Genomic DNA, 22,445 nt, shown 5'->3' with positions numbered 1-22,445 from the left:
GTACTAAAATCGTTTTATCTAATGTTCTGAGTCAATCGATCAATCTGTTCTAGAGGAAAAATTTATATTTTATTTCTCTCCAGTACAGAACTTGGCACAGTTAAGTGCTCAAAAAAGATATTCGTTGAATGAACCAAAGGACAAAATTTATGGTGTTTTTTTCCCATGAAAAGTACCCAAAGACTTACCCAACACCATCAAGACTTAATCTTTACTCCCAAGTGGCTTACAGTCTAGGAAGACAAACTACCAAGCCCTTCAGTATTTATAAAAATTTCAGGTTGGGGCTTCCCTGGTGGCGCAGTGGTTGGGAGTCTGCCTGCCAATGCAGGGGACGCGGGTTCGGGTCCTCGTCTGGGAGGATCCCACATGCCGCGGAGCGGCTAGGCCCATGAGCCACAACTACTGAGCCTGGGCAATGAAGAGTGGCCCCCGCTTGCCGCAACTAGAGAAAGCCCTCGCACAGAAATGAAGACCCAACACAGCCAAAAATAAATAAATATATTTATTAAAAAAAAAAAAAAAATTTCAGGCCAACTTAGGTCTAATGATTTCTCCCGAGGTCTTGTTTGCTCACACCAAATACTCAGTTACCACTGACAGTGTGTCAGTGGTGCCTTTCTGATCCTTAATTAAACAGATGAAATCTTTACACTCTATCAAGACCTTTCACTCCAAGCGTTCTTAGCACGTTGAGCTCCTTGTAATTGATAAAACGTACTCTCAGTGTCTTTCGATTAAAAATGGCATTAAAACGCTACTTTCCTTGAATAAGTCAAACTGAGGCACAACAGTTTCCCACCAGGTTGGAAGTTTCAGGATGAAATCTGGCTGACAGCTGAACAAGCTAATGGTTGCAGCTCACAGCCCCGCCCCTCCTGCCCCACCAGACAACTGTTCCCTCCAGGCAGGGGGAAAGTGGTCTGGCAACTCCTGACAGATGGACAGCTGACGGAATGGACCCTCCCACAGGCCTCGTTCCGTGTGCAGCTGTGCGCTGGCCTTGTGTACAACCGGCTGTTCCCCAGAGGAGGGGGAAGAATTGTGCTGCTGAGAAAGCCGCTCTCAGCGGGAGGGAGGCGGGCGGGCTAGACTGACACACGAGAGGGCTGGCTTTTTGGACGGCTCTTAGCAACGGCCCTGGTTTGACCCTCCTCAGCCATGAGAAAATAGAATCAGTGTACCATTCTTCCAGGCGCGATGCAGCATCCGCAGCCCTACGTCAAGGGGGCCTTCCTCCCGGCCTGTTAATTACCTGCTCTTTCCCATCTCAGGGTTCCTGCCTTTGCATAGTGTTCCTGGGAGGAGGGAAGAAACGACCACCCCCCAGCCCCCTTGCTGCCTGGGGGCTTCAGGCTTGATTGTGAGTCATTGTGCATCGTTTCGTCTCATTGATAGACGGGACTGAGAGGGGGGCTTCCAGCCCCCCTGGACCGGCAGGGGCTTTATTCTAAGAGTCACTGGCGCTGCGCTCTTCCTTCCCGTTTGTAGGTGAAACTCCAGTGGCTTCATTGGCTCCTTGATTTAAACCACGCCCGGCTTGCTGCCGGCTTTGCTGCTGCTGGGCCAGGCGGCCCAGCCACATCCCAACCCCGTCTACCGGGAGCCCGGGCTGCTGCTGCTATTGTGTGGATGCCCCGCGTGTCCTCTCTTCTCTTCCAGAGATGGCTAACAGGGGCCCGAGCTACGGCTTAAGCCGAGAGGTGCAGGAGAAGATCGAGCAGAAGTACGACGCGGACCTGGAGAACAAGCTGGTGGACTGGATCATCCTGCAGTGCGCCGAGGACATACAGCACCCGCCCCCTGGCAGGGCCCATTTTCAGAAATGGCTAATGGACGGGACGGTAAGGGCGGGCAGCGATCTCGGAAGCTGGGGCGGTGGGCTGGGAAACCCTCCAGGGTCTCCTCTTTTAACGAGAGGCCACCGGAGGAGCTGCGCCTTGCCAAGCTCCTTCTCGGGGGGAGGGGGAGGGGAATGCCTTTATCTCTTCGGGACTGGAAGGTCTGGGCTCCCTGTACAATTCCCTCGCTGGGTTAGAGGACTCTCCACCCATCCCAGACATCACAGGTTCCTCCTGAGTTGTTGGCAATTTCGAAGTCTTTTTGCTTTTTCCAGTGAGAATAGAGATAAGTATTTCCCTGAGATCTCTCCAGCCTTCTTGGTGCATCAGCTCCTCTGGCGGGTGGGGGTGGGGGGCGCGGCAGCACTCCTTCCCCCAGGAGAATAGGTTGGATACTTAGTAAAACAAAAGAAGGGTTGGAGGGGCAGGACTCACCACCTTCCCATTCTTCCTGGAGCCACACGCCTTGGGGATGCTTAATGCCTGTTTGTCGAATGGATGGATTCTCTTGAAACTGAAGGGAATCCTTATTTGATAACTGCTTTTCTAAGGAGATGCTCCCGTGTGTTTGGTTGGAGACCACAGGCTCTGCTGTTTCCAACAAGCCCGTCTTTTCCCGCAGGCTGTGATTTACTGTTACATAACTGCTATCTCACGCTTCTGTCCGCTTATGCCCAGCGCTTTGTTTATAGAGATCTGGGGGTACCCACCCAGTTCAGCTCCTTTACACGTCATTAATTTTTACTGGATGAGTTATTGAAGCCTGATTCTGATCTGCCTTTTGAAAGAAGAAATAATATTAGAGTCCATCATTTAATCTCTCCGGGAGCCACTAACTCTTCCCTCCATCGAAAGTCTGAAATCGTGGCCTCATCACTGCACATCATTCCCTCTCCATAAACCTTCTTTCGCTCACCCAGCAAAAGGAAAGGAGGGAAGAGGACTCCCGGGCTCTCTGTGGTCAGGAGCAGCCCTGAGAATGGAGTTGCCCGGGTCTTTGAGGTTCGGTATGGGAGCCTGGCCATCTTGCACCTGGGGTGCAAGATGGGCCCATGCTCAAACCCGTGGGCTGTGCCCTGTGAGGCCCAGGATTCACTTTGCATTGGGGGGGGGGCGGTAAATACAAAGGGAAATGCTGATTCTACCTCCCCCTTTCCCTCTTCAGGTCTTGTGCAAGCTGATAAACAGTTTATACCCACCCGGACAAGAGCCCATTCCCAAGATCTCAGAGTCAAAGATGGCTTTTAAGCAGATGGAGCAAATCTCCCAGTTCCTAAAAGCTGCGGAGATCTATGGTGTCAGGACCACTGACATTTTTCAGACCGTGGACCTTTGGGAAGGTAAAGCCCTCGTGCCTTTGGGATCATTCTTCCCTCCCCCCACCCTTTTGCTTTTCTCTTTGTGAAACCTGCCCACAGTGTTCTTCCACGTATCTCCAGGCGTGTGTGTGCGTGAGAGGGGATTATCAGCTGTTACCCGCGAGCACTGTTAGCCTCCCACTTTGTGATGTTCTATATTGAAAGGGTTCCTCCTCTAAGGAGCACACACCCCAGGACACGGCAGGGACCCCAGCAAACTAACTGGTAAACAGAAGCCTCCGTGGAGAGGAAGCTAGAACGGTTACACAGATGCTTCTCCTTCCTCTTACTCCTCCCACAATGTACTTTTTCCCCACAAGTGATAGCTTCTGGAGGAGAGGGGGGCGGCGAGTATGCTTCTGACTCACCAGTAGCCAGGCTTATAGACAAAGCTGCCTGGTGCAAGTTTGTCATTCAATCTGAGAAATAGATAGCACCCCACCCTTTTACTAAACGATTATCTGGAAGCTTTGTGACTATACCTTCCAGATGTGTATTTTCTTAGAGAGGGTGACAAATGATTTTTTTCTTTCATAGTCGTGAATTGATGTAAGAAATCTAACAAGGCATAAAAAGGAAATCAGGTTTCTGGACATATTTAACAATCCACCATGATTAGGGCAAATGATGTGGATGGAGGTACCGCCAGAGAATTTGGGACCCGTGGTCTTAGGGCTTAGTGTCCCCCGGAGCCCAAATGTACACACCATCCATGCGACTGTTCCACATCGGGCCGCTGGGGGGACAGACAGGTCCAGGCAGGGCTGCCAGGTTGACTCTGCGCTCTCCTGCTCATTGTCACTAGCTGTCATCAGTGGCCCGACCAAGACGGTGCCCAGGGCAGTGACGTAAGTGGCTCTGTTGACAGTGAGAATGGACTAACTCTCTCCTGTGATCAAGACAATGACAGTTAAAGGGGTATTCAGATGCTGGTTGAAACAGATTTCTAGCCGAGGACCATTCTACTAAACAACTTATAAAGAAGCCATTGCCTCCTTAATCCTCACCCCCTTCTCCATGTCATACACAGAGCAGGCATTTCCTGTTTCCTTCACAGATGAGTAGTTAAAATCCTAAGACGCCAATCAGTTTATCAGTAATGTTTTGCCATTATTTAGAAACTCAGATATTCAGACCTTCAGGCCAGGCTATTGGACTTCATGGACACTTGCCTCCAAATCCTCACAGAATGTCACAGTTGAGACTTGGTCCCTGCTTTTTAGGTCAAAGCTATGATGACTTTCCCTTGCTAATAAAAATTCCTGCTGCTTATTGATATTTTCTTCTACACTAGACATGGTACTCGTGCCTTTCTGCATAACGCCAATCAATTCTCCTAACAATTCCAGGAGGTGGGTGTTAGGAATTTCCCCATTTTATAGATGATGAAACTGGAGCTCGCCCATTATCGCTCGTATAGATCATATGACTGGCTAGTAATTAGCAGAGCCAGGACTCAAACCCAGGCTCCGTGATGCCAAAGAGTAGGGCCTTAACTAGTCTGCCATGCCATGCTTTGGCCAGGATGCTGTTGCCTTATCCTACACCGTGAGTGTGCTTTTGAGTCATAACAGTGACTGATGAGATGAAGAGTAGGGGGAGGATGATTCAGGGCTGTGCGGGATGGAAGGTTAGAGACCCAGTACTTGGAGGTTTGTATAAATGGAAGGGGTCTCAGTGAGACCCTCCAAGTACAGGAAGTATATACGAGGAGGAAGAAACTGGGAGGACTATGGGAGATGGGGATCCCAAGGGTGCTTGTCTGTGTTAAGGATGCTTTGCTTGCCTTTCCCTTTTTTCTAAAGACCACACGGGTGAACTTTACACCCAGGAGGTGCTGGTAGTGAAGGGGAGGAGGAGAGGAAACAAAGGTCCCTGATAAGCAGAGTAGGTGGAAGTCTATACCACCTGCCCCAGCCCTGTGTGTCAGGTACCTCTTAGGGAAGAGGGAAGTTGAGAGGCATCAGTGTGACTGCAGGAGCCTGAGATGGGGTGGTGGACAGATGGGCTCCAGGGCAGGGTGAACAAGCGGAACAAGGCAGACACTGAGGGGTCTCATTCTCAAGGCAAAGAAAGATGGGGCTTTAAAGGAAATAAGGAAGGAGACCACTCCCAGGGTGTTGTGGCTGAGATGCTATAGGCAGGACAGCAGGCAATAGAACAGATGCTTCGGAGGGTCCAAACGGCCTCTAGAGGCACCAGGGCCTGGCGGCCCCCTCCATGGAGAGGCAAGTCAGGATTGAGGTTTGGGAGATTCATTCTATTTGCTGGAGGGGATACTTGACATCCCCCAAGTGCATTGTCTGCAACTCAGGCTGGAGCTGGTGACCATACAGTGAAGCAAGAGACAGGAAAGTGGGTTGCTTTGAGCAGAGAAACAGGGAGGGACGGCGGCCTTGGGCGAGCCCAGCACTGAGACCTATGGAACAGCAGCACGGAGAAGTGCGAGGCTGGATCCTTCTGCCAGAGCTGCTTGTCACCCGTGAATTTAGGGATGAGTAAGCTGGAATCAAAGGGATGCCACTGGGCGGGCTGGCATGTGTTGACGTGCCTGTGCGCGTGTGAGGTTGTCCGTGTTTGTGTGCTCAGCTGTTGGACCGGCCGTCCCCTGAGCTTAGTCTCACATTCTTCCTACTCTTCTGCACCTGGGCTGTGGTCTTAATGCTGTCCTCAAATTTCAGATTACTCACATTCACTCCTGATCCCGTGCACTGTGGGCATGGTGGCTGTGGCTCTGAGTGGCCAGCCCTCCTTGCCTGGGAACTTCTCCTTCTCCTCTGCAGGCATTTTATGCTCAGCAGCTCTCGGTCTCCCATCTCCCCTGCTTGGCATCTTCCTCAGTAGGGCTCTGCTTGCCCATGGCTGCCCATGACTCTGTGCTGCTCTTATGTTGCAGATGAATAACGCCGCAGGAGCCAGGGCTCGCCAAATGCCTTCTCATTTATCTTCAGTTGTTTAGACAGGCAGGCGCCCCAGATGTACCCTCTCTCCTGAAACCCTTTTTAGATGCAAGGCGAAATGTTTGGAATGGACTCAGGGGCAACCAGAATGAAAGGTTCAAGGCTTTAAGAAGGAACCCAGGGCTGAATGGCCTAAAAAAACAACCCAACCTCAGAGATATAGACAAGGCTCCTGGAGTTCCCCTCAGAGGAAGCTGGGGTGACCTGTTCCCTTCAATGATGGGGGAGAAGTGAGGGCAGCTTAGAGCCATGGAAGGGGACTGGAGAGGTCTTTCTCATGGAAGAGAGAAGGTAGATGCGGGGCAGGTTACTTTGGAATTCGCCCTGAGAACCTGGAAAGGGTGGGCGGGGCCGTCTCAGCTGTGACTCAGGAGAGCACAACGGAGGTTAGCTTTCAGCATCTCTTCTGTGGAGGGAGAGGGGGAAGGAGAGAAAGGGAGGAGACAGAAAAGGAGGTGTGTGTGTGTGTGTGTGTGTGTGTCTCACTCTCGTGAGAGTGAGTGAGTGTACTGGTCAGAAAGCCTGCAAAGAAAGCTTACCCTGAAGGTAGGAGAGTACAGGCTCCTAAGTTAGAAATTAGACCACTCTGTTCAAACCTCTGTTTCACCACCTGTCAATGAACTTTTCTAAGCTTCTGTTTTCTCAGCTGTAAAATGGGGATAATAGTGTCTGTTTCACAGGGTTGATATGGGGTGTAAATGAGATAATGCATTAAAAGTGCTTAAGAGAAAAAAAAAAAAAAAGTGCTTAAGACCGTGCTGGAAAGAACAGACCATAATATATGGTAGCAATGTTCAAATTACTATTATCATTGGCCTATTTTTTTTAAGACTAATAGAAAATAAGGGCGGCAGGAGCAAGGTTGGAAGGGCACATATTCTGTCTCAGAACAGACGGACTTCATGAAGCGCCTCACGCAGCTGCTGGTAGGGTTGCCTGGATGACCTTTGCCCTCTCTTGTCATCTGAGGTGCCTTCACCTCATTGACCATTCTCCAAAACGAGGGGCCACCTTTATGGGTCTCCTTATTGACTTTTTTCCACCTCGTGGTCGTTACCCTTTATGTTTTTCCCCACGATATAGTATTGCTTTGTCAATTCCAGACCCTGGGATCGTGGTACTGTGGAAAGAGCATGAGTTTTGGAAACTAGCTACATACTAGCTACGTGACCTTGGTTAAGCTGCTGAGCTTCTCAGAGCCTCAGTTCCCTTCCCTGTAAACAGCACCTCCCTTGCAGGGGTCTTTCAAGAATCAACTATATAAAATGCCTAGCACAATGCCCGGTTAAGAGACACCTAATAAATGTTGGCTTTTTTCTCCTCTGTTGTTAGTCCATCGGCAACTAGCCTTTTTGGTTCCCATGCCTAACCAGGCAACGAGCATTAGCCACCTAGAATTCTAGAATGTCAGAGCAGGCAAGACTCAAAGATCAATCAACTCTGAGTGCTCTTCTCCATAATCCTGCTGACGAGGATCCGGGACACATGGCCTTGTCCTGCCTCCCTGTTCCCCTCCTTGATCACTGGGTGTTGGAGGCTGATTTATACTGGGGGTGGGGGGCAGAGTGCCTGGAAGGTCCAAATATGTCCTCTGGGAGGTGTCACTGTATGTGTCATTCCTCAATAGCAAGAACAGAAGAGACATTTCACCCAACGTGAGAGCTGTTTTGGGATATTGTACGGTACCTGTAGTGACTCAAGATAGTACAGAAATGCCTGCCGCCTGAAGCCTCCTTTTCTCTCAGTGCAGCCTTCACTGCATTTCCTGCAAGCACTGCTCATACCACACTTGAGTTTGGCAGGCTCTTCCTGCAGCGGTGGTCCTCCAACTGCAGTGTGCCAGAATCTACTGGTAGGCTTGTTAAAACACAGATTGCTGGACCCCAGCCCCCAGAGTTTCGGAAGTATTAAGTCTGGGGTAGGGCCTAGGAATTTGCATTTCTTACCAATTCACAGGTGATACTGCTTCTGCTGGCCTGGGAACCCCACTATGAGAACCACTTCCTTACAGATTTTCTCCAGGGAGGCAAGCAACAAAAATTCATAAAGCCCACAGAGCAGCCCAACCTACCCTCTGACATTTCTCCCTTATCCAAAGCAATAATTTTTCTACTCTGAGTGGAGAATTGGGGGCTATGCCTAAGTTGTTACTCAGGGAAATAAGAAGTGGTTTCTTCATCCACTGACCGCTTTCTCTGTAAGTCCCAGAAAGATGAAAAAAAAAAAAAGTATTCTAAGTTACAAGGTTGAGTCAAGACTAATGTATAATAGAAGTAACTCCAAAGCAAAGCGTTTTGAATGTAAGACTGATTTTTAGTATTGAAAGTAGAGTGTCCAACCTGACTTTACCCGCCCAGATGTAACTTCTCTGGCCTTTTCCTTTCTCTTTACCCTTCTTTTTATTTTTTCTTCCCAAAGACATGTATAAGATAGCATGAAAGTAATAAAAAGAAATTAAGGGAACAAAATCCTTGTTCAAGTATCTCTATGGTAAAAGTCTTCAAACTTCATGGGCACTAAGAATTCCTAGGTCGGGGCAAGGGGTACTTATAATGCAGAACCCTTGGTCCCTCTCCCCAGAGATGACCATTTAGTAGCTGGAGTGTAAGACCGCACTTGGGGAGACACTGCTTTGTGATAATGCAATAAACAGGGAATACAGTACTGTCAAGTCAAAGTGTCAGTTGCTCTCTGAGGTTCTGACAAGGAGAGCTACTGTGCCACCATCTCTTTTTACAACTTCGAGTCTAATATTAGCTTCCCCCCATGATAGAGAGCTAGAAGAGTCCAGGAACCTGATGGAAATCCTGAGCTGTTAGTGTAAATTTGACCCCTCTCTTTCGTGTATCACTTCCTTCTATGGCCAGCGGTCTCATCTGTAGATCACCACTTGGACTCAGTCTCATTCCTGCGTTCCCAGCATCTAGAAAATTCCCAACACCTAGTTGGTACTTCTTTAGAACTCTTCTTCTTCTTCTTGGAAAACTAGCTTGAGCAGCAGTTTTCAAGCTGTCTTGCCCAAGTTTCTGGGGGTACCTTTCAGGGAACAAAGAGATTCCGGGCTGCTGGAGCTCTGAGCAGGCTCCCAACTTGTATCAGAGCCCTTTAACTATTGATGTGACTTCTGACTTTGTGGACGATAGCTCTAAAGCAAGGAATTACTGCTTAACAACTTTTATTTCGTGCCTACCACATGCCAGACGTTGGGATGCTTTTAAAAATTAAAAGCTGAAGTACTGAGGCAGTGCTTCCTTATGCATCAGAATCATTGCAGGATATTGTCCCAGAATCTGAATTTTCAAGAGCCTCAGGTAATTCTTCTGCTCAGTCCAGTTGGGAGTCACCAGGTGAAACCCATGTATCTCAAAGTTGTCTGATGGCATGAAGCACATGGGGAGATTATTAAAAATACAAACTCCCAGGCCCCACCCCAGGACTGCCAAATCAGTCTGTCCAGGGATGACCTCAAATTTCATATTTTTAAAAAGGCCTTCCAACCCCAGCCCATGAGTAGTCCCAGAAGCTTGGGAAACCATGTTCTGCAGCAGGCTGGGTTCTAGGCAGATGGCACACATTGTTGTGATACAAGAAGTTCAGCTTTTGTTGCTTTATAACTGGTTCGCTTCACAGATCTTCCCTCATCTCACTGCTCCTTCAGACATTTCAAATTTTGACCCTCAGCTACAGGATTCAGTCTCCACAAACCGCCCCCTTCTACCCAACAGCACTTGATCTGGGCTTCTGAACTGGCAAGAGAAATGAGGCTGGAAAGAGACCCTCCTCCCATTTGGTTAGCCCAAAACACTGGAATTCTTTCCAAGGAATGTCTATTAGAAAATGAACTAGACATGAACTGGTTACAGAAGGCAGATTTCTGTTTGTTATGTTATTTAGAATCTTGACAATAATTATTTTAACTTGATGGGCAAACTGATGGGGGACTCTGGGCCCCAACTGCTTTCTTTTGCTTTCATCTTCTTTAGGTTGAGACCTTGAGAAATTATTCCAGACAAAACATAGACTTACGGTCACTTGAAGTTTGTGCCCCAGATTTTGTGGGGCCCAAGAACTATTCCCCATTTGTATCCCTCCAGTGCCTCCCTCTGGCCTGGCACTGAAGCAGCCACTGCCACCCTTCAGGTCATTCCTGATAACTGAGCACCGTGCCTCCCAACCAACCTGTGCTGGGGACCCATGGGAGATGGCAGTGTGGCCTCCTGGACTGATTACAGGCTTTGAGTTCAGACAGACCTGAGCTAGATCTGGGCCCTGATTCACTTGTTGGGTGGCTCTGGGAAATTAATTAACCTCCCTGAGTTAATTTTCCCATCCACACATTGGGAGGAATGATATCAAGTCCACAGGGGCAAGGTCACTTATAATAAAGTGTCTAGCCTAGCATTTATAACAAATCTCTTGTCTCTGGCCCTTTCTTTAAAAAAAAAAAAAGCTTTTCCAGTTTGTTCCTGTCTAATGCCTCCTTCCCCAGCTTCTTCTGCCCCAATGGTGCAATTACTTCCTTTTGCACTCTCCCAGGATGAGGGTGGGGTGAGATTTATAGGTCAGGGGGCCTGGATATCTTACCCTTGCCCCCAACTTAATTCCCTGTGTCCTTTCTGGGTTCATGCAGATCTATATGCATTAGCCATATGCGGTGGGGACTGGGTCTTTGGTTTAACAGAGTTTGCTTCCCACCCCGGTCTCCAGGGTAGTATCTGTGGCTGGTTGCCAGGTGCCAGGCTCCACATTTCCCCAGATCCTGGACATGCCAGATGCGCGCTGTTTCCAACCACCAGAAACAGATTTCTGGTGTGCTTTACGTAAAGAGTAGAGATGAGTGATGTACCTGGACCTTCCTAAGCCTCCGTGTGCTTCATAGTTTCTTGAGGTTCTCTTTAATGACTCACTGCTTGAAAGCAAACCTTCTTCCTACCTCTTCCCACGGTGATCCTTCAAAATATCATCATGCCAGTTCTATCAAAAAAAAAATGTATCCTGTAATACAGTGACAGTTACAGAAATGCTTTTCATCTGCGGAAGAGAAAGATCATTCTCATAACCTCCTCTGCGTTTCCTCTCTCTGCCTTCTCAGTATCCCTTGTGCCCTCCTCCTTCCATCTGCTGCCCAGGTCCTCCTTTCTCCACCACCCCAGCTGTTCCTGGCTCCTGGGGGGCTCTGCACTGAGAACCTCACATCCTTGTATCCATCAATCCATCCCCCAGGGCCTCAGGATCCAGGAAATCATCCTGTGGTTAATGTGGGATGGGGGATGGGGAGAGAGCAAGGAAAGAAGGATCTGCTGTCTCTCTCTCCTCTTTGAATAAATGGACATCCTGACCTGGACTTCCTCTGTGGGCCCTAATTGTTTATTTTGTTAGAGTTATGCTCCATTCTCACTTTCTGTCTGCCTTTCCCCTGTAATTCTGTATCCCCTGGTGACCGGGCTGCAGCAGCCCAGCCGGAGATTACAGATGGTTCACTCGGTCTCAAGAGGACCTTCAATGTTTGCCCTTGACTTTCACAGCCCCTGCCAGGCTGAATGCAGCCACCCTCCCCCCACCTAGCCCTTTAGCTTTTGCACTCCACACTCGTGCATGGACCTTCGATCTGGTTCTAAATTGCGGGGCTAACCACACAGTAGCATCTTTCCCTTTCCTTGTCCAGGACACGTCGGTCCGCTGGAAGGGGGGAGGGGAGAAAGGATGGGAAGAGGAGGCTGCCTTGTAGCCCAGTGGTTGAAGGGTGCCTGGGCTCCTCGGGTGACAATGTCCCCCTCCACTGTGTGAGGGAGCACACCACACCTCTCTCTCTCACACACACACACACACACACACAAGCCATTTATTTATTGTCTCCCTTTAGCTCTTCTCAAGCAGCACAAAATGAAGAGCTTCTCATTGTGTCATGTTGGAGTGCTCTGTGTTTATTTGCTTTTCTGCCAGGCCTCCAGCCTAAAAAAGCCAAGTGAAGACTCAATTTGATGCACATGGGTGATTTTAGACCCTTTTAACCCAGATAAAGTGAAAGAAAGAAGCCACCTGGGCTTTGGTGTAGTTGACCCACCAGTAAATTTCTTTCCGGTTTCCTTTTTTCTTTCCAGTCCTTACGAAAATCCTCTTGTGCAGACCTCATGCTAGCTCACCCACAGCATCTCCCCTTACCACCGCCTGCAGAACCCACCGAGGCCGGGGCCTCTGCATAGGGCAGGGACCTACCGCTGTCTGAGCTGCTCAGTGTTTGGAATGTGTTATTCATGTAGCGACTGTGAATGGATTAGAAACTCACTATCCCTGGCATGTACCATATAGAGAATAATTAACCAGATTTTTTGCTCCTTTCTGAGAAGCTTGGCCGTGGTTGTCTTCAGGCCACTTTGAGGAGTATCTTGTATACCTCTCCCTTGAATGTGCTCGCCTACAGCCTCCTATGAGAACTTTCTTCCCAGAGGTCCAGCCCCATCCTTCCCTCTTCCTCAGCCCTGACACATGCTTGGCTTTAATCTCTCCTTTGGCTTCCAGGGAAGGACATGGCGGCCGTGCAGAGGACCCTGATGGCTCTAGGCAGCGTTGCAGTCACCAAGGATGATGGCTGCTACCGGGGAGAGCCATCCTGGTTTCACAGGTAAAAATCCCTTCCCAGCCACACACCCTCTCCCTCCCCAGGCAAAGGATGAGTTTAACAAGCTCGAGCATCTGAAGCCTTGTAGCTCCCCGGAGGCTGTTTCGACACAAAGTCCAGCCTAGCAACAAGCACTCCCAGCCCCATAACCGAATCCCCTGGAGCAAGGAAAGACGGATGCTGCCTGTTCAGGCCAATATACCACCCAGGGCAGAAGTTGTTGGGCCTTTCCTACTAGATACCTGGATCCTCCAGCTCTGCCCAGGTTATGTCTCTCTTGAGATTTGAACTTGGTTTCACTAAGAGCCAAGTAGCCTTGAATCTACTTATTTATTTAATTATTTTCCTCACGTAATGAAGGGAAAACATGTTTTATTTGCCAGGAGAGTCCTGAGACAGTCCTGTCACCCCAGTGTATCCATTGATAGCGCTGTCTGTCACTCTCGGAGGAGGCCTGAAGTGGATAATGAGTTATATCGTCATGTCAGTAAAGGGCCTTTCCCTAAAGAGATTATTTGCTTTGTTGCTTGTTTTTTTGGGGGCAGAGGGATAGCAAGGACGCTTAAACTCTACCCCTAGCTCAGTGAGTGATGAAAAGAGCATGTTGTAGCAGGTAATTGACTCTTCGTTCCTCTAATCCCCTCCTCTTCTTGACAGTTAAGAAAAGGTACCAGCTTGTGACATTTTAAATGAACCTGGTCTGAAAAGCTCCTAGATATCGGCCAACTGAAACCCTGGTTTTAGCCCCCATTTTGTTAGTGATCTACCATGGTCTATGTGGCCCATAAAACCAACATTATTTACTATCTGGCTCTTCACCAAAGTTTGCAAACCTCTGGTCTAGAGTAGGAAATTTCCCCTCCTAACACCGACATCCATCAGCTTTAAAGTGGGACATTAATCCTTGGCCCCACACAGGGAAGGTGGAGTAGGATTAGTGACATGATTTGTAAGAAGAGCTGATTTTAATTTTCACAAGGGCTTGAGGTAACTGTGAGAAGCGGGGACAGGAAAGCTGTCTGAGAGTAAAGTATCCAGAGAGGCAGCACTTGTTCTCTGCTGTGGAAATTCTGGAAAATCACCTGAGCTTCTAAGATGTCGAGAGGTCGTGTTTCATGGCAGGGCCCGTTTGTGGTAGGACCATGGCCCAGAGTAGGGCCATATTTCATAGGATCATAGCCCAGGGTAGGACCATAGCCCAGGGTAGGATCACTGCCCAGGGTAGGGCCAAGGCCAGGGTAGGGCCATAGCCCAGGATAGGATCATAGCTCAGGGTAGGGCCATAGTTCATGGCAGGACTATAGTTCTGTATAAGGCCTGCCTTTCTATTTGGTGACCCCCAGAAGAGCCTGTGTAACTGCATATCTTGGAAAAGTTTTGAAAACAGAATGACATTGTTTCATCTCACTTCCTCTGCCCAGGAAAGCCCAGCAGAATCGGAGAGGATTTTCAGAGGAGCAGCTTCGCCAGGGACAGAACGTCATAGGCCTGCAGATGGGCAGCAACAAGGGGGCCTCCCAGGCAGGCATGACCGGATATGGGATGCCCAGGCAAATCATGTAAGACGCTGCATCCCGCAACCCAGTAGAGAGGACGAACGTGCCACACCATGGTCTCTATGATAAAGAAATAGTTAGTTAGTCACCTTCTGACCTTCTCTTCTCAAAGCCTCCTGTCCCTGGTTTTTGCAAGTGCTGCATTTCTGCCGCGAATCCACGTTGCCTACGGCTGCCACCTTCTGTTCATTTAGAACTATGCAAAGACTCCGCTTCCTTCCTCTTCCTGAGCTCCTTCTTTGCCCTGAAAGCCTTCATGTACCTGATTATTTATTTATTTATTTATTTGCCAAAAATTTCCCTCCTCAACTTATAGAACACACCTAATAAACAAATTAGTCTTGTGTCTTCAAGTGTAAAGTTCCTTCCTCGTCTTACGGACTTTGCCGGCAGGGCTGGTCTCCACTTCGTTCAAGAGGCCAGCTAGCTGTGGCAGTAGAAATATAAGTTAACTTTGAGGAAGCCCTTGCAAGGTTGTATTGCTTATCTTGACAATTGCAGTAGAAGTTTAGGAACAGTTTTGCCCACTCTGACAGCCTAAACCCATGAGTTCAAGGACAAGGTCTTTGGCTCCCACATGTTTTTTGAGTACCTACCTTGTGCTTATTATGCCAGACTCTGGGGGGGACACAGGAGTGAGCAAACTGACGCCCCAACTCTTCAAGAGCTCTGCTGTCGATGCTCAGGAACTATCTGACGGAGGGGTGGTTTTATCAGCTAGACGGGTGATGATTAGTTGAAGGAAAGAACATTTTTCCATTCTGTATCAACAATCTCTATCCCCACAGGCCAGATTCTGGGTCTGATGCAGACATTTATACAGTTTCTTCATTAGCCAGAAGTGAAAGCAACGTAGATTGCTCTCTTACAGTTATTTACAGGGTCTAACCCCCTAAGACTCTTGGACATTGTCTAAGACTGAGATCTAGCTAAGATGAGAAAGGTTTTAAACATTTTCTCATCCACAGAACACTTAAGTAGGCAAGTACGCCTGGGGACCACCAACTCATCTTACTCTTTCCTACCAGTAGAAACAAGAAAAAAAAAAAAAGTGACTCATTTTGGGACTTCCCTGGTGGTGCAGTGGCTAAGAATCTGCCTGCCAGTGTAGGGGACACGGCTTTGAGCCCTGGCTCCGGAAGATCCCACATGCCGCGGAGCAACTAAGCCCGTGCACCACAACTACTGAGCCTGCGCTCTAGAGCCCGCACTCCGCAACAAAAGAAGCCACCGCAATGAGAAGCCCGCACACTGCAATGAAGAGTAGCCCCCGCTTGCTGCAACTAGAGAAAGCCTGCGCGCAGCAATGAAGACCCAAATCACCCAAAAGTAAATAAATTTTTTTTTAAAAAGTGATGCATTTAATAAGAAAAGGAATAGTCTTTCACTCATATAATGAATTGTTAATTAACAAGAAAAAAATAAAATAAATGAATATATAGACACTGCCACACTCCAGATGTAGAATGATGATTTTTCAGACTGCATTCTTTGCAGTTCTAGCCTTCCATAGAGAGTTCTGTGGGATTCCCATGGGACCGGGGTGGGGGGGGAGGAGGCTGAATTCTGATCCCCACTCCTGCTTCAATGAGAGCGTTGCTCATTTTATCTATTTTATATATTAGTATCCAGCATAAGATTTTTAAAGACTTTTAATATTAAAAAAAAAACACAGGAGGGGCTTCCCTGGTGGCGCAGTGGTTGACAGTCCACCCGCCGGTGCAGGAGACGCCGGTTCGTGCCCCGGTCCGGGAGGATCCCACATGCCCCAGAGTGGCTGGGCCTGTGAGCCATGGCCGCTGAGCCTGCGCATCCGGAGCCTGTGCTCCGCAACAGGAGAGGCCACAACAGTGAGAGGCCCACGTACCGAAACAAACAAACAAACAAAAAAAACAGGAATTCATCCTCTAGGATCCCTAGTGACCAATTCAATCACTGGTGAATTGTCCATTCCTGAAAAGATGTTATATTAACATGCAGCTGAACTCCTTTCTCAAACTTTACCTTAGATTTGCCATAAAAGCAAGAGAGAGAGGTTGATGGATCCCCACCCAAAATGAAATAAAACTGGGAGGAAGTTCCTGGTGAGAGGTGGAAGGTGGTTAGTTTCCTGTTAGGGATTGGGAGGTGGAGGGCATGGGAAATCACCTCCACCAGCGGTGTGTGGGACTAGGTGTGAGAGAGTGCTTCCAGGCTATGCCTGTGCTATTCCCCGCATGCCCTGGCTCCACCACTGCTGTACCGGAGACACTGAGAGGCGGAAAAGCAGCCCAATCTAGAGTGGTGCAGAGCCCAGCTGAAGGGAGGAGCAGGTAACACAGCAGGTTGCCAGCACACAGGTGTTTTCTTCCAACATGATCCCACTGGCCCTGGCAGGCTCCCCCACCCCTTCAGTCCCATCTGATGCTCACAGCCTGGAGATGAGGGTGTTGAAAACTGTGAGGCCCCAGGACGGAGGTTTACCTGGAGTGCTTGGGATTGAGATAGGAAGTAACAGAGAATGAGAGAGTCCAGTTTGTAATTCCAAAAACAATCTGCCTCAGTATATTTCCAGCTCCAGATATATATTCCCAACAGAATCGATCCAAGCTAGGGACTGAGACGTTCTCCCTCTTCCCCATTTTGCATTTGCAGTCAAGGTAGCAGATAATCTCAGAGCAATGTGAGCTCACGAGCAGCAACTGGAAGACCCCTGAGGAGTGTAAGTACTGTCATCTAAAGACACACTGGAGCACTCTTTCCAGACGAAGTGGAATTTGTGGACCAGAGAGAAGAATCATTTACAATTAGTCTAATAACATACTAAAAATGATAAGGGAAAATATTGGAAACTTGAAGCTATTGCTTCCATTATGAAGAAAAAGCCAATTGGAGATATGAAACATAAAAAAATAAAATAGGGACTTCCCTGGCAGTACAGCAGTTAAGAATCTGCCTGCCAATGCAGGGGATGCGGGTTCGATCCCTGGTCCGAGAAGATCCCACATGCCGCAGAGCAACTAAGCCTGTGCGCCACAGCTACTGAGCCTGCGCTCTAGAGCCCACAAGCCACAGCAAGAGAAGCCACCGCAATGAGAAGCCCGCTTGCCGCAACTAGAGAAGGCCCGTGCGCATCAACAAAGACCCAATGCAGCCAAAAAAATCAAATAAAGTCTCTTAAAAAATAAAAATAAAATAAAACGGAATTCCCAGGCAGTCCAGTAGTTAGGACTCCGTGACTCCACTGCAAAGGGCAAGAGTTCGATCTCTGGTCAGGGAACTAAGATACCACAAGATGCGAGGTGCTGCCAATAAATAAATAAAATAAAATAAAATACAGATTGATAGTAGAATGGATAAAAAGAACAAGTTAATAAATTAGAATATTAAAACAAGACACTCTGTAAAAAGGTACAACAGATGGGAATACAAAAGAAACGTTAAGTGATATGCGCCAAAAATCATATAGCTGAAACCTCAGAAGCAAAGGAAAAAAATCAAGGTAGGGGAGGAAAAATTTGAAGAAATAATTTTGAGAATTTCCCAGAATTAGAAAAGAAAAGACCTAAGAACTCAGTTTTTTTTTTTTTTTTTTTTGCGGTATGGGGGCCTCTCACTGTTGTGGCTTCTCCCGTTGCGGAGCACAGGTTCTGGACGTGCGGGCTCAGCGGCCATGGCTCACGGGCGCAGCCGCATCACGGCATGTGGGATCTTCCTGGACCGGAGCATGAACCCGTGTCCCCTGCATCGGCAGGCGGACTCTCAACCACTGCGCCACCAGGGAAGCCCAAGAACTCAGTTTTAAAAGACTTACAATGTGCCAAAAAATAAATGATAGGAGCCCTCAGTGGGACACATTATGGTGAAATATATGACCACTGAAAATAAATAGGAAACTCTCAAAGGTTTTAAAGAATAAAAGCTCATTACATATAAGAAAAAAGAATCGGGTAGACATTGGACTTCTCGATAGTAACCCCGGATGCATAAAGTAATATTTTCAAGATGCTGAAGGGAAAAAAATACAACAGCATCGAACACCTAATTTTCTATATAGCTAACTAATTTTTTAAGCCCCAAAGTGACACAGAAATATTAACAAAGGCCATATTTGAAAGCACAATTGGATTGAATATTCCACTTAGAAAAATATATTACCAGGAAAATGCTATTTGTTGTGGGAAATAAGGATAAATTAGAAAATCTCATTCTTGTTTAAATAAGAAAGAACTAAAAAACAGAGAGAGAAAAATTATAACAATCCAAAACTAAACTTCTAGACAATACCAGTAGGGCGTGTGTGAAGAAGTGCAGAAAAAGCGATGGGTGAGACTGTGCTAAGGACAATGTTCTGTGTGGAGGAAATACAGAGATATTGATAAGTTTAAGAAATTGTTAGGGAAAGACAAACATATTGAGTCCAACTCACCTCATGAGGCTAATTTAACATTGATTCCAAAGCCCAAGAAGAATAAGAAAAGAAAATTCCCTGGTGGCGCAGTTGTTGAGAGTCCGCCTGCCGATGCAAGGGACACGGGTTCGTGCCCCGCTCTGGGAAGATCCCACGTGCCGCGGAGCGGCTGGGCCCGTGAGTCATGGCCGCTGAGCCTGCACGTCCGGAGCCTGTGCTCCGCAATGGGAGAGACCACAACAGTGAGAGGCCCGCGTACTGCAAAAAAAAAAAAAAAAAAAAAAAAAAAGAATGAAGAAAAGAAAATTAGACTGATTCCACTTGGGACCATAGATGTGAAAAATTCTAAATAAAATAATATCTAACAATGTATTTCAAAAGTGTATTAGAATGGGCCACTTTTGAGCCATTTTCTTCACTGAGAGAATTCTCTCTCTTTTTTTTTTTTAGCTGGATGGGCTCTATGGGGACCCACTCTCTTGTAGAGCTAGCCCTGAGTAAAACTTGAACTCATATTCCATTCCTTGTTTTTTCTCTTCTAAAGTCCTAGAGAAATCACCTATTCCAAGCCCTGTATTTTCTTTAGAATAATACTGGAGACTAAAGGTGAAATAACTTCTCCAACAGCATTTAGCAAATTAAGTTTTGGAGGAGGATTTAAATCTAGCTTCCTAGGGTCCCAGAGCAGCACTCATTTCTTTCTATTACATGACCTTTCTGCTAAATCTCTCTCACTAATTCTTCCTAAGGTATTACTAACTAAGGTCCTAATGTCTCATTCTATTATTTCATTTATTTATTTATTCAAAAACTGCCCTGGTAATCAGCAAAAGCCATCTATGTGCTGAATGTAGGAAAATGACTAGAAAACCATCCCTGTAATCAGTCAGTCAACAAGAGTTTACTGAGTTCCTAATATATTTAAGGAATTGTATTATGAACCAGGAGATACAACAAAATATGGACGTGGCTCTTAATTGAATGAATTTGCAGTCTAGCTGAGCAAACAATATACTGGCTAGCTCCTCGTATCATTAGTTGTTTGTTTAAGTTTAAGGGCCAAATCACAGCAGTGTTCACTCGGACCCTCTGAAGGAAGAGTTCTCTGACCTGGATGGTCAGGGAATGTTTGCTAGGGGACACTGGACACGGGAACTTCTGCTTTGTGCCATTATGAGAATGTATTGGCCTCTTTACCACTTGTCCTAACCTGCCTGGACCCAAAAGAGTTAAAACAATGAGGAAGCAGCTTGGATTTCAAGACGGATCCTTCCTGGGTGGACTTGAGCAAGGGTGATTTGAGAAATCCCTGTGGTATCCATGTCTCGGAGTCTTATTCAGTCTTAGACCTCTAGGAGACAGAGTTAGAGGTTGAGATTTTTTAAGATTATTATTATTTATGTATTTGTTTACTTCTTTGTTTATTTTGGCTGGTCTGGGACTTAGTTGTGGCACTTGGGATCTTTAGTTGCGGCACGTGGGATCTTTTTAGTTGAGGCATGTGGACTTCTTAGTTGCTTCACGCAGACTTCTTAGTTGCAGCATGCATGTGGGATCTAGTTCCCCAACCAGGGATCAAACCCGGGCCCCCTGCATTGGGAGCAGAGTCTTACCCACTGGACTACCAGGGAAGTCCCGAGATCTTAAAGAAATGCATAAGAGTTTGTTTTCAAGTTACTTTTTATTTTAAATTGGAGTATAGTTGATTAACAATGTTGTGTTAGTTTCAGGTATACAGCAAAGTGATTCAGTTATACATACACATGCATCTATTCTTTTTCAATTTCTTTTCCCATTTAGTTTATTACAGAGTAATGAGCTGAGTTCCCTGTGCTATACAGTAGGTCCTTGTTGGCTATCTATTTTAAATATAGCAGTGTGTACATGTCAAGTTACTTTTTAAAAGGCCAAATTTGGTCAGTATAGTTAGAGCTCACCTTGATGTGGAATGTGCAAAACTTTCCGTGGTGATGGTTGCAGGTCCCCGACAGGACCAAGACACCCAGCTCTCCACTTCACACATCTGTTGCCTCAACCCACGAACCTGAATCAAGGCTCCTTGTTATCACAGAAACAAAAAGATTTGCTAAAAGCTAGTGACATCTGTAGACATGCCATCAATAGGGTTGTACCCGGCTGCAGTGTGAATGCAGGTCCCATTTCTGGTTCTCTGATATGTTAAAGAACAGAAAGCTGATTTAAGAAAATGTCTGACTCCAGACAGACAAACTAGGCCACAGTTCTCTACTTTTTATATCATTCCTTCCACCAAGAGCCGTGACTAAAGCTGGGTCTTCTGGTAATGGAAACACAAAGCTCACTTTTCATAAGATCTTGTCTTTTTGTTTCCATGCAGGCTGCCATTTTAGTTAACATTTACAGAAAACTTTAATGACATAGTAGGCAGCAGCACTATTGCTGACAGTAAATTTAATTGCCATGGACACAAATTAGCTTAACTGCTGATTAGATCCTCATTGAAATTGACATAATCCTGTTGACTGTGTGTCTTTCACTGCTATGGTAACTGTAGAGCACAAAGATTAAAATGTAAATGATTGTGCTATTGGCAGAAATGAGCACATCATTCCTGCAGGTTGTTTTGTAAACCTAGTTCCCTTGAACATTTTGAAGGCTAAATTTCTCCATTTAAACAGCCCAGCTTCTTGAATGGATTCAAGGCCATCTTCCTCATGTTGTGCCAATGGTGAATAAGCATAAGGCCGCCACACGCCCTGAGCAAGGTAAGATTCTCTGTCCCCAAGTAATGTTTAAGAAATACTTCAAATGGCAGTTGCCAATCCTTGATAGTTTCTTTACCCATTTCAGCTCCACAAAATAATCTAATGGTTTGATTGGATCCAGAGTATAGTCAAGTCCATTTTTTGAAAAGAGCAACCTTTTGGGAACTTCCCCAGTGGTCCCTCTGCACTTCCACTGCAGGGGCATGGGTCCGATCCCTGGTCAGGGAACTAAGACCCCACATGCCACATGGCCAAAAAGAAAAATAAAGAGCAACTTTCTTCTCTCTCAAATGATAGATCTACTTAGAATGCTATGATTCTTTCTAATTACAAGTAGTGGTGATTTAGGCAGAATAAACTCTAAATAGTCATTATGCAAACACTGTGTCTCCTCAGGGACACCATTATGCCATCCAAACCACCGGTTAGGAGGCCAACTGAGTTGTTTCCTTCTAGGCCTCTGAGGCTTAGTTTTTCTCCATGTGATGTGACATACTGTAAATTGTAGAAATGGGAATTTCCATGTCAAATCAGTTCTTTGCCATCATGTGCACCCAACAAAGAAAAGAAAGATAATTGAATATTTTCTAACACTAATCCTTTCTGAAATATATGATTAAGTCAAAATTACCTTGTATTGCCAGTAGTTATGACATAATCCATAGTAGATGAGCCTCTGAGGCAATACTCCTTGGAAGCGCACAGTGATTCGAGATGTTGGCTTATAGTTATTATATTATCTTGTTGCTGCTTTATTAATAACACTGATCTCAATTAATGTTTAGCATATTTAATTTACTATCACTCTAGCTTCAAAGTATTTGTGCATTGGACCAGCATAATAACTTTTCCATTTTTAAATTTCAACATAAGCATTTTTCCCCTCTTGATAAAACTTTGTAAAATATCTGAACAATTCAGGGAACATGAATGACTCTCCTTAATCCCATCATCCAGGATAACCACTGCCCACAGTT

The 22,445-nt window shown here is 46.6% G+C and overlaps 1 protein-coding gene across 2 annotated transcripts; it reads left to right on the top strand.

The window, feature by feature from the left end:
* The first annotated feature begins 1,088 nt into the window (after positions 1–1,088).
* On the top strand, positions 1,089–14,687 carry TAGLN3 (transgelin 3). 2 transcript variants are annotated; one of them, XM_024735356.1, is made up of 5 exons: positions 1,089–1,363; positions 1,663–1,844; positions 3,007–3,181; positions 12,679–12,781; positions 14,200–14,684. In XM_024735356.1, the coding sequence occupies exons 2-5, from the start codon at positions 1,665–1,667 to the stop codon at positions 14,339–14,341; spliced, it is 600 nt and encodes a 199-aa protein (XP_024591124.1). In that variant the 5' UTR covers positions 1,089–1,363; positions 1,663–1,664; the 3' UTR covers positions 14,342–14,684. The 2 variants fall into 2 exon arrangements, with proteins under 2 accessions (XP_024591124.1, XP_024591123.1); XM_024735355.1 differs by lacking the exon at positions 1,089–1,363 and having other exon boundaries at positions 1,529–1,844; positions 14,200–14,687.
* Positions 14,688–22,445: the final 7,758 nt, after the last annotated feature.

The sequence above is a fragment of the Neophocaena asiaeorientalis genome, unplaced genomic scaffold, assembly GCF_003031525.2.
Source record: "Neophocaena asiaeorientalis asiaeorientalis breed wild unplaced genomic scaffold, Neophocaena_asiaeorientalis_V1.1 scaffold136, whole genome shotgun sequence".
NCBI classification, from domain to species: Eukaryota; Metazoa; Chordata; class Mammalia; order Artiodactyla; family Phocoenidae; genus Neophocaena; species Neophocaena asiaeorientalis.
The sequence above is the reverse complement of the archived record's forward strand: the minus strand, read 5'-3'. Positions and strand labels throughout refer to the sequence as shown.

What these genes read in the sequence shown, in the direction of transcription:
- TAGLN3 (XM_024735355.1), top strand. Translation starts at nt 1,665, where the DNA reads ATGGCTAACAGGGGCCCGAGCTACGGCTTAAGCCGAGAGGTGCAGGAG. An exon ending in AATGGCTAATGGACGGGACG is followed by an intron (nt 1,845 to 3,006) that starts GTAAGGGCGGGC and finishes TTCCCTCTTCAG; the next exon opens with GTCTTGTGCAAGCTGATAAA. An exon ending in GACCGTGGACCTTTGGGAAG is followed by an intron (nt 3,182 to 12,678) that starts GTAAAGCCCTCG and finishes TTTGGCTTCCAG; the next exon opens with GGAAGGACATGGCGGCCGTG.